Raw genomic sequence first — 19,388 nt, 5'->3', positions numbered from 1 at the left:
GAAGGAAGCGGTGCTTCTTTGTCCTGCAGCACCACTGGGTCTGTATTCCTCTCTATTTACTCCCAGTCAGTATTTTAAGTGTGGCAGAACAGATATTTTCTGTGCCGTGAAACTGCCTGCAATATTTCAGCATTTGGTGAAGTTTCCAGTGTCGGTAAGAGCTTTTTTTTTGTCATAGGGGCCAAACAATAAGCAGCACTATTCTGAACCCAGCAACAGGACCTGATACAGCGAAGGCAAATAATATCACATTTCTATTTACAGCACATTTTGCAATTTCAAGCGCTGCTTGCTTTTTCAACAATTATCACTAACTCTCGCCATAAGTGGTACCACCTGGCTTAGAAAAACAGGGTGTGTTATTTTCTATAAGCACTGCATCAGTCAGAAAATATTCGCAGCATGACTGCGGCATCACAGCTGAGTCTGAGGGAAAACTTGGAGGAAAAAAATGATGAAAGTGCACGCCAGACTTTTAATTCTCAAATCCAGCTTCAGGTATGAGTTACTGCCTGTCTGATTCAAGGCAGGAATATGGAGAAGTATATTGAAAGGTCCCTCTCCCTGACAAACTGGGGAGCAGCTATGAGTGACTGTTGGCTTTTCAGTTTGTCTATGACAGCGTCTGTCTTCATTCAGTGCTCTTAAATTGGCTTTGGAACCGATTGGAAATGGTTCTTTTATTATACACTTCCCATAACTCCCCCTCTCATCAAAGCTTGACCATCTTTTATCTGGAAGATGACGTTTCCATTAGGGTCTGCCAACCTCTGACTGCTGCTCTGTGAGTTGTGGTGCCGAGGAAGAGCATTGTTAACCAACACAACAACAGGATCTCACCGGCTGGGGAGCTCACAACCCTCGGTCGTGGCAAGGCAGTTCATCAGATGACTGCTCACCCAGAACACACACACACACACACACACACACACACACACACACACACACACACAGGAGCAGACACACATGGCTCTATTGCCTTCTCCCATTTCTTTCTCCCTTTTCTCTCGCATTCTTAGACACACAAACACAAAAATTCACAGATCTGACAAAGTCAGACAATAGAGCAGCAGAAAAAAAGACAGAACTTGGCCAAAGGGAATGTGTCTGTCAGCTCTTCCTCACCAGTTCCAGTGTTTCATCAAAGGTATGAGGTTCAGCTGCCAATCTGGCAACACTTTCAGTCCCCAAACACAGAACTGGGGTTCTCTCAAACACTGGAGCTTGATGACTCCCTCCTCCCTCTGTTGCTGTCTTCATTAACCGCATTTCGAGATACAGCTTACATTAACAATTTAAGGTTCAAGGAAGCGGAATCGTTATACAGCCCTAGGATATATAGTAAGTATACTGCATACTATTTTTAAAGCTTCCTGCTGACCAGGCCTGCTAACACTGGTGGCACTCATAAGGACGGACGTGGCCATGCCCGGTGTGTGTGCATGTCGGAAGAGACATACGCTCTGGTCCCACTCTGGGAGTTATAATTAGATCTACATTATCAGACTGTCTGTTCACACTGGCCCTTTCAGCTACTGTTTGGATGCATCATGAATCATTAGTCTAAGTGGTCACGCAAGATCTCAGTTCGATCTGTGTTTTGTGAAACATTTCATTCATCTGTAAAAGTTAAACACAATTTTTATCTCTCCCATTACTTATCTTACATTGCTCCTCATTTCTGTTGTTTTCATGTCCTCCCTTCATTTTTTTCCTCCTGCTTTTCCGCACATCTCTTTTCTTTCACGGGCTGGCAGCGGGAAAGCCTTTTCTCCAGCATGGTTTCATCAGGCTCAGCTCCTTGACCTTTGTGCCATGCTGTAAATGGCAGCTTTCTTTATGAGGCCTGTGATGACTTTATTGAACAATTCACACACAAGGGCACGCGCGAACACAAACACCCACACACACGCACTTGTTCACACTATACATGCGTGCACGCTGCCATGGGATCTGTCCTTCACAGCCAGCTATAACTCTGACTTTTAGGTGTGTGCCTTCAGAGCTGCTGAGCAGTTTTAGAGCAGGTGATCAGCATTCCAGCAAAAAATAAATCCAGGTTTCATGGGGACTGAAACACAACCAAAATTTATTCATATTATATTTATAAACCATGCTGATCAACTTTCAGATCTGAGTCAGGACCTTGGAGTCAGTGGGTTGCTATTAATTGTGTGCAAATACAAAAGTTGATTCTGTTCATCTGGACGTAGCGTTTTGTGGGAGAATAATTAATAGTTTTTTAAAGACCATAGCCCTTAGTTAAAGGCTCATGGAAAGCCAGCTGTCCGTGATTAGCACACTGGAGCAGCAGGAGCAAATATTTTCAATTTCCAGCAAGCGGGAAATAGTACATTTGAATTTCACAACAATTTAGAGAGTGGTGAGAGAATCCATGAAATTTCAGTGAGAGCAATTATATCTGACAAGTAAACAAAATTAAATTGCGGCGATTCAAACAGCATGTTGCAAAATGCGTCAGTGAATGAAAAGCCCCGCGTGCGCACTGAAATTAGTTGTGCTGCTACCAAGTTTTAGAAATTTGGGACCCAAGTCTGGGCAGTTAAACAGACTTTCTAAAAACTATCCAGGCTTTACTGAAGGTCTTTTTCTGTCAATGTAGTCGTTGTCTTTGTGAAAGTTAAACAAGTACCCATTATCATGGCGGTCACAAAGGACACTGGGCACTGAAGTGTAGTGAAGTCCTTTCACGCTGTAACCGTTCCAACAATGTGTCACAACAACCGCGCCGACGTAGCGCTCGCCATATGCTACGAGTACTGATCCGGGCCGTTCCTGACTCAGCTTTACCCTGTAGTCGTGGGTCATAACAGAAGAAGTGATCAGAGAAGAGTGGTGGGTACTACTGCCATCATGATTAATACTGTGCATTAGAATTAACTGGACTTCTGTATCTGCATAAAACTGATAAACTCTAGCGGAGCTGAGGCAGGGAGACATGAGTAAGCTGGTATAAGATGCTGCTCCTGAACTGTTTTGCTCACTCATGCTGTTAACTGCTATATCATCTACTTAAGTAAAGACCTATGAAAAAAATAATGAAGTCATGTCTGTGCAGCAGTAACATGCCTCATCTCCCATTGTTGATGTGTGCGCACGTTTAGATCTCGCATGAATCCCTGGCTATGATAATGATACAGTGATACGTTTCGCATAACTACCGACAGCGAGGAGGACACACACTCCTACATGCGTGCACATATGTGTAAGAGTGTCAGATACAACAACAGTTGCTGAGTTTATGAGCGACCTGCATCTGACAACCTGTCAGGAGATGTTGCAAAGCGCAAAGCGTAGTCTAGGATGAGAGCTCGTGGCTTGTGTATGTGCACTCGAGTCCTTTTTCAGACTTAATCCTTCTACCTCCCTTGTTTCATCTTATCCCCTTCATCCCCCCTGCGCCAACATCAGGCTTTTTCTGACACAGTCCTTATTCTTTATCTTTTCAGTTTTTTATCCTTTCTTTTTGCTCCACTTATCTTCCGTCTTTCCTTCCTTCATTGTCTTTGGCTTTTTATCAGTCATCTTACAGGGAAAAGGTAATAAAAGACCAACACATCGAAGGAACATTGCTCCGCTTTTGTTATTTTGTTCTCTCACACACTCCTTTTTGTCTTTTATTTTTGTTTGCTGCAGCAGACCTTATCGGGAAGATGGCTGCGAGATAAGGCCTCTGTGGTTCTTTGTGGTGAAATAATACGACAGGCCGATAAGGCCGGATGTGTGACTAGGTTCGCTGCTGCTTCTCTCCTCCCGCCACTGCCTTCTCCTCTTCCCAGGGTGTGCTAGGAAATCCCCAGTGGGGCTAAGAGATATCAAACCTTTTCTAAAATGTCAACCCTACACTTCGGACACAAGCGGTGACATGTTTTCCAAGGCAACTGCGCAGCTTAAATTTTTGATAATAACAGAGACAGTGAGCGGCCACATTCTTTAAAAATGCATCACTGTGCGCCTTTTTAATGTGAGCTGTGGTTGTTAATGACATGTAAAATGTGTGTGTGGCTGCTGCCAGACTAACAAGGCTAAACATTACAGATGTAATGGATGAAAGCAAACTATAAAAAAAGGTCTTGGCCTGTGCTGCGTGTGGACACAAAGAAACTTTTCATTGCCATCTGTTTAATAGTGATGGAGTCACAAGTTCCTGGCTCATGCCATTACTTTGTCTCTAATCTGCAGCACCTATTACGATTTCATGAAGTGGTAATGATTATACAATTACTTCCAGCTTGGAAATACCATAATAATGGCTGCAATGACCAAGGTTTGCGAGTTTATTGAGTGGATGTTTATGGATTTAAAAACAAACACACACAGACTAGCTGACTGGCTGGCCATTGATTTGTGCTGCTACTGACTAAAGAAGCGTGGTGGGCGACACTGGCACTCAATAGCAGTTACATTTTCATATAAATAACAACAGCATTCTGGCCTTTAATTGCCACAGAAATGACTACATGGGTTAAAGAGTGGGCATAGATGGATATGGCATTGATTTGGGTGACTTTTTTTTTCGCTTTGTACTCTGAGGCATCACTTGGGTGACATCTCCTGCTCACTGCATTTTTCTCCTCAACTGGCCTCGTGATAAACATGTTATGTTTGTATTCTAAAGAGAGCTGACGGCGCCTTCTTTTTGTTTTTTCTCCCAGATCCAAACCTCTAACAACTCTGAATAGGATAACAAAGGAAAATGGCTGGATGGATGGATCTCATACCACAATTAGAAGGTCAATTACAAAACACATAATTCATAGTAACTCTCAGCTATAGTGTATACACTTTAAATGCTTTAGCTTTATACATGATCAGATGTTGTAATGCTTCTGTGCTGAAGCCACATTAAAGCTTTGACTTCAAGTGTTAAGCGCAGTCTGGATCCAGCAGAGACATAGAATTCCCACAACAATTTTCTACATCTTTTATAACCCCTCCTTGTCAGACACGGGGCTATTTCACAAAATGCGCAAGTGAAATAAAGAGTTAAGGAGAGGGAGACACTTCAAGCATAACTGATTTATTAGGCCAGGTGAAGGGAGGAGAAGGAGAGAAGAAAATGATTTAGGCCTCACATACACTTTTAATTACTGTTGTCAAGGTGTTTGCTTCGCCCTTCTGGGAAAAAGCAAACCAAATCATCACTCATACCAACTACTTAGAAGACGCGCAAAACAGGCCATAAAGTTTAGCACCTCTTCGATAGTGCAACATTTACTGCAACATAAACAAATCCCAGCCTTCTCTCTGCGCAGTGTCTGTCTTTTCTCCCGAGGTAAGGCGCGCGGCATGGCTGATAAACTGAGAAGAATGAGGCCACAAATCCAGGGGTGCCCTGCTCAACCTCGTGCGCTTACCTGAGGGATGGAAGAGGACAAAGGAACAACATGTGCCTGTCTGTTTGATCTCCCTGTATGAGGTGCGCTGCACATGTAGGCTGCTGACACGTCATGGATTGTTTGCTCTCGCACCAGCAGCCCTCACTGCACAGCAGCTCTTATTATAGCGGGGAGGCAGCCGAGAATGAAATGCATTCACACGCGCGCGCATACAGACACACGCACACATACAAATTTTCCTTTGATGAGGTTGTGGTATAAAGTATCTATGACCAGAGGCTCACTTAGAATTCCTGTCTGCAACATTACACTCTTATAGCTGGAAGACAATAGAAGGTAGTGGCCAGACAGTCTGCCCCAAAAGCAATACCAATGAAGAAAATACACATCCGTCTTGCAATATTTAACTTGAATGTCAAGTGCTCCTCGGCATATACACCTGAAATTACAATAGCTGTGTTTCCAGGTTAGTCTTTAGTAATATTGACTGGCAGCAATAGAGGATATAGGAAGGGCTACTAAATCCATTATTCATAAATGAAAACAGGGGACAAGAGGAAGATGAGTGTTTCTGCTGACTATGTGGTTGCTCCCTCAGAAGTCTGAGACATTTTAAGAGCGGATACGGTTCCCCCACCACACTAACCTCAGTCAAGTTTAGTTTCATTTATGCTGATTTCCATACATCCAAAAGATCTGTTTCAATCTATAGCTTCCTGCTGCTCATTCACTCTAAATGTTTTATGAGCCTGTGCGGCTTACTGGTGAAAGCAAACTGTAACAAAGGAGGATAATTTTCGTGTTCCTGGCACATACAAGATATTCAAACAAAATGATATATATATATATGAAATGGAAAGGGGAATACAATAATTCAAGGCTACAGTTATCTGAGCTAAACCACTAATAGCACACGCCGCTCTGCCTACTGTGCCATGCTGCAAAATGTTTCCACAGCAGCACATAATTAAAAACAACATGCTTATATGTGTATTATATTTATGTGTGTGAAAACACAACAGGCTGGTGAGAAGAACAGTGCCGCAGTGAAAAAAAAAAGGTAATTAAGTTGACCGGAACAAGGCGAGCTGTCTGTTAAATATTCCATGCAGCCCCACACAAAGCACCATGGAAGCCATCAACAACAGGGCACCGACAACAATTACGGAATAATTAGCAGAGAAGATTTGTCTTTGCCAGGGATATGTGTAAGTAATTGTATAAGTAATTTTAGACTTGGCCCGGTCCAAATTGCCTTACTTGTGCTTCAACCTCGGTTATTATAAGTGGACTTAAAGGGGCGTGCAGCGCAAGTGTGGCAACATCTCTAAAAGCGCATACAAACATGCTTGTGTATGCTTCAAGAAATACATTTCCCTTGACTTTCTAACAATGAAATCATACAGCCACTAGCACAAGTGTAATGACAACAGAAAACAGCTATTCTCACTCCATGTTAAGTCATTCCTCAGAGAGTTTTACATTGCTTGTCAAAAAGGGGGGGAAAACTAGAAGACACTAATGCAGTGCTACAGTTATTTAGATTTATTCACACTATCCCTATTTATGCTTCATCATCTGTTACTGTTCAGATTATATTCGATGATATACTTGTTGTAACGAGGCAATCAGCATTAAAAGAATAACGATGTACTTCCTATAAAAATAAGCTCTACGTGTGATAGTTTGGGGACGCTGAGCTACAGCTCACTGTAATGGAGCAAGAAAAAGAAGGCTATTTTTATCTCACCCCGAGGCTCGGGGCAGCTGTGTCAGAAGTCAACAACTATGGTGACTCCATGCTGTGGCACTCCAAAAAAAGAAACAAAACACACACAAAAACTCATGCTTCAGCATACTGAGGTCTGCCTTTAAGTTTCTTTTTAAATTCTTTTCTTTTTAAAGTAAGAATCTTAAAATCTGAGCAACGTTTGAGGCTAAGCAGCCTGAGCGCTCTGCACAAATGTGCTCAGCGAGAACTTTGGAGAATAGCTGAGCCAATCAAAAAATGTTTCACACAGATAAAAACAAACACAATGTTGACGCTTCTAACCTTGTAACTCCCCAAAAAGCGAACATGCCTAACAGTGTAACATTGACGATGAAATCAAATTTACCCCATGTTAGCCATGGCAATATTGTTCTGTATGAGGCAAGCCTAGAACATATTGATGTACAGCTTTGAGAATGACAAGCTGTGCTCGCTGTGATTTGTTACACTAATAAAAGTGAAGACACATTATTGTCCTGCCCTCTCAAATACACATGCACACAGATCTTCCCCTCGCTCGCTCTCTGTCTCTCTCACACACACACACACACACACACACACACACACACACACACACACACACACACACACACACACACACACATTCATTCCTCTTCATGGACCACTTGGCTTTGTAGTGGCAAAGAGCTTGAACAAATTGAGAAATGATTGGAATTGAAAGATGAGTAATGGCAATTCTAGCGCTGTCTCTTCTCAATATGGAGATGATGAGATTTGATTCTTTGAGGTCAGGTACATCATCCGAGCAGAGTGGATGTCCCGTCTATGACTAAAAGAGATAGGGGGCCATTCACTGTCGCGTACATCCTTTCGCTACAATCGGTCACAGCCAACATAAAATCAATGCCATATTTACCAGCGTATTACCACACTAATAACACTGCTCATCGCCACTTTAACAATTAAGGCTCAAAATCTGCATGCTAAATATATGCACCGCCTGGGTTATTAGGCATTGCACTTTCTTACTGCCGTCTCCTCCCCATTCATGTTGGGGAGAGTGAATCAGCAGTAAATGATTCATTTCATTCCTTTCAGTGCTATCTCCTCATTACGGTCAGCAGTTAATTCACTATTACAGTGCCATTAGCCTAGCTTCGCCACAGACTGCGCTGCAACCTGCCAAACATACTGACAAGCAAATGGCAGTTCTGGTTTCACTGACACTTGGTCACACAAAGGGAAAGCAAGGAGAGGAGTTAGGCTGTGAGGGCTGATTCTGTGATTCTTGCTATTCAGGCTTTTATTACAAGATCCCATAAATAGGAGTAGTGGGAATGCAGGGAAACCTCCACAACATAAAATAGAATATATCTTGAAAAAAAGGTGGTCAAGCAGGCTGAAAGGAAAACTTTGGCCTTTTGCCATCTGTCGCATTGCGCTGATGATCCTCAAATTACACGCTCTGTTGGTTTTTGCTGATTCTGATTAATGTGGAGCAGGTTGGCAGCTAAGGCTGTCTTAAGATGTTGTCCCAGGGAGGCGGGGTAACTGTAGCATTAAGAGTGACTCGTGTCAGCACAAACCGTGGGAAGCAAAATCGCTTGTGATGAATGTGTTTTCTCCTACACTCTGCTTGTTGGAGCATGACAGTTAAATGATGAATAATGTCATGGGAAACGCATCTGTATTTGGATGACATTTTTCGTAATTTTACAGATTTTATTCACGGAAAATGCAGTTCCTTCAGTAACCACTTGAGGCATCATCCAAAAGTACGTCGATTATGACGTTATATGTGACATGGGAGTAAAATCTGGACCTCAAAGGCTCGTTCATTCTGCTTTTACTTTAAAAGGGAGGAAAAAAGGAAAACCATCAAAAATGGTCTCCATAGCTTGTTTTTCTTTTTTCTTTTTGTTTTACTTCTTAACTCATCCAAACTTTCTTAAGGCTTAAAGTTAGCGGTGTTGACTGGCAGCTGCATGCAGACACAGGTGTGTGTAGCAGGCAGCTGTCTGCCAGACTTCACCTCCTCCAATTTGAGGAGGACCTGTCAACCGCATTTGTGATGTTGACGCCTTGAGGAGCATTTCAAAAGAAATTATTTTTAAAAATAAAAAATGTAAAATAGTACATCACATCCAATAACTCTGTGCTCCAGTGAGCGAAAATCTACTGTTGTGTGATTCACAGCCGGGGATGCATCTTGTTTCCTAGTGTTAGTGAATAAGAAGCACCGAGGCTTCGAATTGGAGATGTGCAGAGCAACGGGCGGAATCTTGGTGGCAACATCTATTATATAAAGTCTTGATTTCATGTAAAGTTACAAAGATGCACTGCATGCATGTATAGCTTGCATTTGTGCATTTTAAATAACAGAAATGGTATACTGCAGTTTTACATTTGAAATAATGTAATCTATTTAACTTTAAATCAGCTTAAAATGAACATTTTCACCACGGAGCTAAGTCCAGCAGACTATATTGGAATAGTTGCCATGGCAACAACAGTTAAAGTAAAGGCTGTTCAAACACTAAAAGCATCCAACATATGAAAATGATTTTAAAACCTTTAGCTGGACATGGAATCGCACACGCCTGCACACAAGTTGACACGAGCTTGTTCATTTCTTCTCCATTTCCAGTTGGTCCAACTATCAGTTGCTCAGTTGCTAATTATTGATATGCACTGACTGGGGAAGTAATGCAGGAAGGCTGTATACACAGAAATCCTGGGGGTATTGCATGCGGCTGTGTTCTATGTCTGCGCATAGCGAGGTAATTACTGGGTGTGAGACCTTAACACGACTGTGGATGAGAATAAGATCCCTTCCCTGGACATGTGTTTTAATAGGAGCATGGGGAATAGCGTGACACAGGCTCTCTCCTGAGACCTGCAGCACCTCTCCCAGGTAACAATCTCATAGCACCGAATGTGAAAGTGCAGTGTTCATCTAATGAAGCACACGATTGTGAATAATCAGAACTTTATAAGTAATGTGAACTCCAAAAGAACATATAAAAGTTGACGTTTTCCCACTCGAAACTGAGATGCTCAGACAGTGTGCAAGGTAGTCTCTCTTCTCAAGCCATTTTACATGATTAATAGGGTAGAGAGCAGGAGTTGAAACTGCAATTAAAGGTGTCTTCCATCAGAGGAAGAACCCCCTTTCTGGTAGTCAGCTAAAGGAGGACCGAAGGGAGCAATGCTCCACTAGAGAAGTCATTATTTCTCCACCATCCTCTCTGCTCCGTGGAATATATTAACTTCACAGTGTTGCCGTCTTAGCCAGCGTGCCTTCATTGCCTGTTTTTTTTTTTTTTTAAAGCGATGCATGCAATTAGAAGAAGGAAAAGAAGAAAGCACTTGGAATAGTCCCCAACCCCTACACTGAGATTGAGTGCCAGCACAAAACAAGCTGAGTGGGCCCCTCGGGGCCCTGCCTGAGACTGAGGAGAGCCTCTGATAGTCGGTGTCACCGCTGCTCATTGACAACAACAAAAAAAAAAAAAAACAAAGAAGAAAAAACGCTACTGCAAAGCTTCAGAGTAAATGGTTTCCTAAAAATGTACAGATGGATTTCCAATAACAGACACCAACACCCCTTGTTTGTGCAGAAAAATAAATGGCACTTCCTTGACAGCGTAAAAGTAAAATGCGCACTCGCTTTAGTATTCTGTGGTGAAATTTCACAGCCATTGCACAGTAAACTGTTTAACAGAGAAAAGTATTCCATACCCATATCTTATAAACTTTGTACCAATTCCTCTTCTGTGTGGATTACACCGTTGAATAGACCCACCAAGGATCATTACATCCCTAACTCTCTGTTTTGCATAATGTCATTGTGTGGATTTGACTTTCAGCTACAGCGCAATTAATTATATACATGGCTTCTTTTCCAAGCCGCACTATCATGTACAGAGAAGACTTACATCCATGTGGGATACTTGTTCTTGTAGTCTCATGAATACACTTCACCTTAGAAAACGTGAAAGGGATTGTGGAGTATCATCGTAATTGGTGAGACGGCAAGAACATTATTATGAATCTTGTCCCTCTTCCACGTGCGCTGCGGTAATAAGCCCGAGGAAAGTGATTGTCGTACATTTGATGGTTCGCTGACTTCACAGTCATTGTCTTTATCTGCATTGGAAAAAGCGAGGCGGGGGAAGGATCACACCTCCTTTGAGGTGCATTTAAATCATAGTCTCCACATTTTACTCAGAAAATTCCCTCTTGCGAGCGTGAGCTGAGATGGCGTCCTTCAAGCCCCGCTGGGTTTCCTGTCATCATGAAATGGGAGCAGGAGATTAGGAAGGGTGGGGGATGTAGAGGATGGAGCAGGAGGGGGGTAAATACTGAAATCTGGTCTAATCCCATCTCATACAGCTGAAGATACACTCCTCCGAAGACATTTCTGCTCAGAGCTGAGGTAACTGAAAGGAGCGAGAGGGATACTGTTGGGAATGGCCAATATATTGCAATATTGTTTCATTTTACAGCCTGATCCACTAAGGGTGCAGTTCAACTAGTTATGGGTTTTGTAGGTGACACGCTGAGTGCTGCTATTCTTGAGAAGAAAAGCATCAAAGTGGCAATTTTGCACAGTTCATTGTGTTTAATGGACCACTGTAAAACACGTCCTTTCCTCTGTAATTAATAAGGAGATGACAGAAGCGTCTAGATGGTTTGTTTCATAAGATGTATCTTTTTTTAATATGTCGTGATTTAATTTTCTGCTATTCTTTCATTTGGCTGCGTTTCAGAACTAAAGAAATAGACCTATATGACAATGTTATTCAACAAGTCTTTCAGAGACAGATTCATTGGCTAATTTTAAGTTTAAATTGACATGTTAAAACATGTAGGTTTTTTTTTATTCGTAATTAACATTTGACAAAACCCGTTGGTCACATTGCAGTTTAAATTATAAAAACCTGTAAACGCTACAAGTTATTTACTGCTTTTATGTCACAAAATCAAAAGCATGTCTTAAGTCACCCTGTTCATGCCTCCTTCCTCTCTTTAAAGCTATTTTTCTCTCACGCTCATCTAATGAAATGTGCAGAAATAAACAAATGAGCTTTCAGAGTGACTGCTGATGCGAGAGGAGAGGGGATTCTCACAAGCCACTGCCCCTGCTGTATGAACATGCGTTATAAACAATTTCTCCCTGCAAAATGTCATTGGATTGGTACACTTTTCCACGAGGAGGATGTGCATGCATCTTTTTGTAAGCTGCATGATCTTCCTGTCTTGTTATACAATGTGAGACTCCCCTCTGTCACCTCGCTTGTCGGTGAGGCTCAAGCCTATAACCTCTAGCATTCATCACTCGTTCACAGCGAATCTGAAACCTGGCATACACGCTGACGCTGTCATCTTGTGTTTCCACAAGATGTGACCTTTGTCTTTCGGCAGAAAATGCACCTTTGTGCATTTCCTCCAGTGCCAGGAAGAGGAATGTTGTAATGCACAGCTTGGCGCACACGTGTATTAAGGGCTTATAACATGCTGGAGATTTCTAGTAAGTGCAAAGTGTTATATTATTTTAACCTGTAGCCTAAAGGTCCCAAGTTACGGTGGCCCTGAGAGGTCAAACAGTAACGTGTCACAAGTCACAAGCTAACATAAACGTTGTATGAATTATACAGTAATATATGATCATATGTAGTCTGAGGCGCTTGGAAAGAAAAGCATCTGGACGTCTTTAGGTTTCTTGAAGACGTTTCACCTCTCATCCAAGAAGCTTCTTTAGTTCTAAGAGAAAATGGGGGAGAGTCCCAGATTTTAGGCCCTGTGGGAGTGTCCCCAAGAGGGTCGTGGACCCCCTATTGATCCTCTACCTAATCACACAAGCCAAGGGGTGAAAACAGGTGTGGGTCACAATCAGCCAAGGTTTCAGGTGAACCCATTGTGAAGCCTAGCCCCACCTTATCATGTGATTTACTGAGATCAAATGGCCCAGGATGTGAGTGACCGTCAAGGCGTCTGGGAAGGGATCTCAAAAATGGATTATAGATGGCAGACAGTTGGTTGTCGTAAGCCCCGCCCTGTGTTCAAAGATGGTCGTTCACAGTTTCGCAGCTCCTTAGACTACGATAACCTGGATGACTGAGAACCTTCACACACATGGATCGCATGATTAAAACCCACACCACCACACATCTTTTTTTCCCCTCACAACACGGATAAAACCTCCGTTTCTTTTTGTTCGTTTTTCAGCGCGATCCTTCACATGTTTTAGTTTCTGTCACTTTCACAGCTGTTCCTTCACATTATTTTGTCTCCAAAAACACTTTCCTTGTGTTTTTCCCACTTCCTTTGTGGTTTACACATATTCTGTTGTGTATTGTATGCTTTTGCAGCATTTTTCTATTTGGTGGCGTGTTCTTACGTTGCAGTGAATTTCTTCTCTCAGGGCCACCGTAATAAATAGCAGTACCACTCATTGTATTTAAATTGGAAAACATTTTGACAGAAATAACACAAATAAGTTAGCAAAAATGATGTGCAAGTTAGTGGGTAGATTTCTATGTATTAGGGGTCCAAAGATATTTTCATCGTTTAAATTATAATGGAGATTTCTCCTGTTTTAACCCAGTCTGATACAGTATGTTTCTGCTGCATGAGAAAAGGTGCTCAGAAAGCAGCAGAAGATGTGAGGATTGTGGGAGAGCATTCACACATCCAAGTGAGCACATCTACACCTTAACCATATTTTAATATATGTCCTTTTGAACATCTTGTTTCTGTCCCTATATGGCATTTAGTGATGAACGGTCTGCATTAAATACCTTACATCATTTTAAACTGGACAGCTTCTTCTGGACTAGGGGCTAAAAACCATTTGTCCCCAAAGCTTGGGGAGAAAAATGTAACAACAAAAAACAAAAACCAGGCAAAACAGAAAATAACCCATGTCCAAGCACAGCAACTATGGGGGCCTCTCTAAAAAACAACATCATTGCTTCTCTATGTCCTCGGGATAGGCCTGCTTATGTCACAGTTTGCTTACTGTAAGTGTGAATCTCAGTGTGTGGGCAGCTGGGGTTGAGACAAACTTCAAGACCAATTTCATGTTTTTTTGTGGGTTGTTGGTGTGTAGCTTTAACATGTGTGTACGTGTGAGCAATGTTCCTGTATGCTCCTGGCCAGCATCAGCATTACTGTCAGTAAGTGGGAGCTTGTGATAGGAAGGTCATGTGCTAGCCAGCAGAATTATGTCCAGGTCAGCTATGCACTGTATAGAACTGACCCTTAATTTGCCTCTGTTTCTGCAGCTGTCACACTCAGAGGCGAGGTGAGCAAGCGTGGGCTCCTTTTTATCACACGCATTAACCTACTGTTAGCTGTACACAACTATACACTTCTTTAGAGGTTCTTAACTTCAACACAATTAATCCCCAATCCCCATTTAGGCCCCAGGAAACAGTTACAAGATTGCAGTCAAAAGCCCTTCATCATGTTCATGTAGGATCCCACTTCAGTAAGAAGCCAATTTAAAAAAAGTAGGTTTTAGTGAGCTAGGTTTCGCCCTGTGACAGCTGGGATACCTCCAGCTGAAGAAAACATATGGATCGATAGATGGATTGATGTCTTAGTGATCATTAATGTGAAAATGCTGTAAATGTGTACTTTTGCTCTGAAAACATAGAAATAACATATTGTTGACTTACAATGTGGAGCTTCAAGAAGTCTCCAAGACCAGAGGAGCTATCCACCCTCACCAGGACAGCATCCTTCAGATGTGTGCTGAAGCCAATGGCTAGTCGGTCTGCCCTCGTGCTAGGACGGTCATTTGGTGGCCATGTGTATGTGATCAGTCCACCGTCTCGTCCAAATATGTATGTTGTTCCCGCTGAAAGAGATAAGACCAGAATTAAAGATGTTAATAGTGTTCTTCTTCTTTCATCCGTCTATCAGGCGTGACTCACTGACTGTCAACACGCAAACATTATTAACACAGTAAAGCCGGCGTCAATGCCGTGTGTACAGAGCACCGTCAGTCTGGAGTGTTTTATTGTGCAGAGCGATGATTCTGCAAAGCAATGAGCAACATATCACTCTTGAACGGCTCTCAGCCCCGTCTGAAGTACACTCGTGTCAATTCATGAGTAGGAGAACGTTCAGCGAAAACGAGGGAGGCAGGTACTGGTTCCGATTTCCTCACAATCCTGCACAGCCGCTCAGTTTTACCGCTACTGCCCGTTTCACCTCTAGAGGGAAGAGATACGAGTGAATGCAAGAGAATGTGCGGCCGTGTCCCCTGGTTCACAGGTAGCCAGCATGCCAAATGGGCACCTCCCCATCTCTCATGCTTCATTAGCAGCCTCAAAGGCAGATGGAGATAGCAGCATTATTGACTGGCTGGTCCAATTATGCCCTTCTTGTGACCTCCAAACCAGCCATTTCCTGTCGTGCTGCATTACCTTGTTGTCTTTAGCGGCTGCATAAAAGGGTTCAAACATGACCTAGTAGATGGAAGAGTGCTTCTAATTACTTAGCTATTCAGTGAGAAAGTGCTGTGCAGCGTTAAGCCGGTGACCTAGTCAAACTGATGCTTCGAAATGAGTCCATCTCAGCTAATTCTGTGGGATTCTGTTCACGTTTACTGTCATCCTCATGTTTTGAGATTAAGACAGTGTTATAATCCATGGTTTTTTTTTTCTTTCTTTCCAGGACGCAAACACAGTAAGGTTGTGAACAAACTTGGTTACGTGTGCACAATTGTGAACAAATAGGGCATGTGATTGGGAAATCAACGGCAGCGAGAAAGCCCGCAAATAAATGCAGCTGTCAGATTAGCATAAAAACTGCTATCTTAGTGAAAAATTAGACGAGGAGCTCTGTTAGTGTGCGAAGCATTTACATGTGGAAGTGTGAAAGAGAAGGAGAAGTCGGGAGAGAGTGCAAGCGAGGCGGAGTATGTTAATATTCATAGGGGCAGGGAGTTAAACAGCCTTAGCCTGAACAATAGATAATAAATCATTCTGACTGTAATTCCGATATTTTCTTGTAAACCAGTTCACGAGGTTATAAAACCATCGATACATTTTGCATTTTCTTTATAGATCCTGTTGTTTGCTTTCTCCTAGCTCTGCTTCATAGTGCAGCGATTAAAGCGCATCAGTCTGCTCTCAAGTCCCGTTTTCCAATTTCATCCCCTCGTTTGAGTCAATACACACTGTCAACCATTAGCTAAAAAGAATTGCATCATTAATTAACAATAATGTGATTAACCAACGAGGTTGGGACATCGAGATCTATGGCGGGATTTATTGTTTTCATAAAGCATAACTCGCATTTGTAAAACTTAATGATATAACACTGTAAGCATTTTTTGTTCTCCTAATGGAAAAAGCGTTATGAAGCTTGATGACTTCTACAAAGGGAAAGACATTATGTGTGATGTATTTGCGAGGCGGGCTGCATTTCTTTTTCATGAAGTCTGGCGGCTACCACTGAAAAAGCTCTTCTTGTTTCACTAATGCATATCTGATGTTGGCCCAGTCACAGAGTAATCTTCGATTCCGTGTAGCTCGCGCTGGACTGTTGTCACCGTCTCCGTTTCCCCCAAGCCACCTAACACTCGCTGAACGTTCCAGCTTATTATAATTAAGTGCTTTTAAACCATGTCAGTGCTGGAACTCATCGGGCCCTTAAGCATCTAATTCCCCCTCAGTCTATTCATATGATCTGACACCCACTTTCTCCCACTAAGAGCTTATTTACCGGTACTGTTAAAAAAAAAGATAGAAAAAAAGAGGGGGGAAAATAAGTGCTTTTAAGCTAAGAAACACTCAAATCATGGTACCAAAGGTCGACAAAACGAACAGCTGAGTGGTTCCGAAACCAACATGCAGATAATAAGGTTGCCAATATGTGTTGAAGCTGTGTTAAATCCTTACAAGCATGTAAAACTACTGGGAAGTCCTTGGGGGACTGTTGAGGATTAAGATACACGAAGAAACATGGCTAATGCACACCTACACAGTTGTGCAATGGCATGAAATCAGCAGACACATGCCTCTGTAACTCCAGTGCTGGGGAGTAATTATGCACTGGCTCCATATTTGTTATTTGTGTTCTCTCCTGGGACACCAGAGCTGATATGGATCTGTTGTAGTCATTAGATACAGTGGTGTCCTGGATATTCTTCCCGTTTGTTGTCTCTTTAATTTGACAAGAGTTTCAGTTTATTCCCTATTCACCCACTGTTTAATGAAAAAATAAATAAATAAAAAATGAAAGTACAAGGTACAGGTGCAACAGAGGTGAAGCTATGCACAATACAAGATCTGTGAAACTGAATGTAATTACGATTTTCTCGTTTTACCTATCCCCAGAAGCATTAATGCATGCTTCTCTGACATTTGTAGTCCTTTCCCCAGAGGGGTCACGCTGCAGAAACGCAGAGACGGTGTTTCTGGAGGTCTTACTCAAGGCTGCTACGGATCCTCGACCAGACCTCCAGGATGAACTCCTCAACCGCAATCTTCCACTGTTAAAGGATAATGAATTAATCTGTCCTCGTGTTGGACTACATTGAGAGCTGGCTGCTCTCTACTGTGTCAGTTAACATCAAAGAAGATAAACATTGGCAGATCAAACACTCTGCTTTCATTAAAAATGTAGCACCATCCCAGGAGTTCTCCTGCATTTGGCCTAAGAGGTGTGTGGGATAGTAGACTGTAGAATAGCAAACATGGCCTGTGTGTGTGTGTGTGTGTGTGTGTGTATGTGTGTGTGTGTGTGTGTGTTAAGGCCCTCTTGGCTGTGGCTTCGCAATGTCTTCATCTATTTCCACTGTAAAGAGGTAGCAGCATATAGCAAACTGTCCTATAGGCTCTGTATGTTCAGAATGTGATGCAGTGTCATAAGAACAGACAGGTGTGAGCAAACCAAAGCATCCTGGCTGTGTGCCTTAGTGTAGCAGATGTGGGAGGAGCGGATACGCAAAGCAGGCAGTGTGTTTGACTACACTGTTAGGCTAAGGTCAGGCCAGCAGACTGTCTTTCCTCTAACCTCCAACACTGCCATCACAAGGCGCCTCATATTACCGCCTCTGCCGAGAAACGAGGGAGGAATCCAATCATAATTACATAGTTGTGATGGAAATACGAAAAAGGAGAGATGACATTATAGATCTGCTTTCTGTCAGGACCAAACACTAGCGTTTCTCTCTGTTTGCTGCGATGGATTCCCGTAATGACTGGCGTGCAAAAATAGATTACCTCAGATTTGGAATATAGTGTAGCTGTTTGAAATTGTGATTTTTGATCATTTTTTGTGCATCCCTTGCATGGAATCCCAAAGGAAGAAAGATTTTTTTGTTTTGTTTTTGTTTAACATCTGTTACATCATTTATTCATAAAAATAGATATCTATTTTTTGGGTGTGCTCACCCTCCTGGGAGGAGTGCTATTAAAAGAAGCTTAATGATGTGTATTGGTTTACCATTTCAGTTTTCACAGAAATCATTACCACGATTTATGAGGACACTTTTAGCCAATCCGACACTATCGGGATCTGGTAAAGGCCCTATCTCTGATCAATGCTCCTGAAGATTTAGTGCCGTGCAGGAAAACTGTGAGACAACAAGCCCCCTTCTGATCTCCTTTTCTCTCACTCTATTTTACCTTTTAGGACAATTAAATGGTCTAGTAGTTGAGGAGATGAAGTGGTAAATAGACTGTGAGGTTATGAACAGAACCTTTCAAAAGCATAGCTAATTAAATATCTTTTCAGCTGCATGTTCTAACTTGGCAGCAATTACAAAGCTGCGAATTGCAAAGACAGTCGAGTAGGGGCACTATTCACACGGACTCAGTGTATAATTAAATGGCACATCACACTCCATGATCCAAAATAATGATGCCAATACCTCGTATCTATCAGTCAATCGATTCTTGTTTTATCCACGGTATTATTTTATTTATAGCAGCAGACAAAATGTATCAAATATTATTCAGAGCTCTTGTGATGTGAACAGAAGAAGTGATTTAAATGTCAACGGATTATGTGTCTGAACTACAATTCTATATTTTTTTCCTATTTTCCCGACTTGTTTACTTCAGCTAGACAAAGATATACTGGTCACAGCATTAGTATTAAAGATCTTTAACATTTATTCTTTGGCTTCGTGTGGGTGCTATTGTGAAGGCTCTGTAAGGCAATCTTTTCATTTCTACAGTCACTTCCTGTCATTTAAGTGAATGTGGATCAGTTTTTGTGTAATGAAAGTAGAGTACCATTCTTTTGGAACGTTTTACAGTAACAAAATTCTG

The 19,388-nt window shown here is 42.1% G+C and overlaps 1 protein-coding gene across 12 annotated transcripts in view; it reads right to left on the bottom strand.

Annotated features, from left to right (window-relative positions):
* LOC102793382 (neurexin-1a) overlaps positions 1-19,388 on the bottom strand; it is a 250,071-nt gene that overhangs the window by 70,573 nt on the left and 160,110 nt on the right. For all 12 annotated transcript variants that reach the window (XM_087850269.1, XM_087850271.1, XM_087850277.1 and 9 more), the window contains one exon: positions 14,778-14,959. In XM_087850269.1, the coding sequence (XP_087706395.1) occupies positions 14,778-14,959 (182 nt within the window). The remainder of the gene's footprint in view (positions 1-14,777; positions 14,960-19,388) is intronic.

The sequence above is a fragment of the Neolamprologus brichardi genome, chromosome 13 (genome assembly GCF_056152115.1).
Source record: "Neolamprologus brichardi isolate AB-2024 chromosome 13, ASM5615211v1, whole genome shotgun sequence".
Classification (NCBI taxonomy): domain Eukaryota; kingdom Metazoa; phylum Chordata; class Actinopteri; order Cichliformes; family Cichlidae; genus Neolamprologus; species Neolamprologus brichardi.
This window is presented reverse-complemented; position numbering and strand designations above follow the sequence as displayed.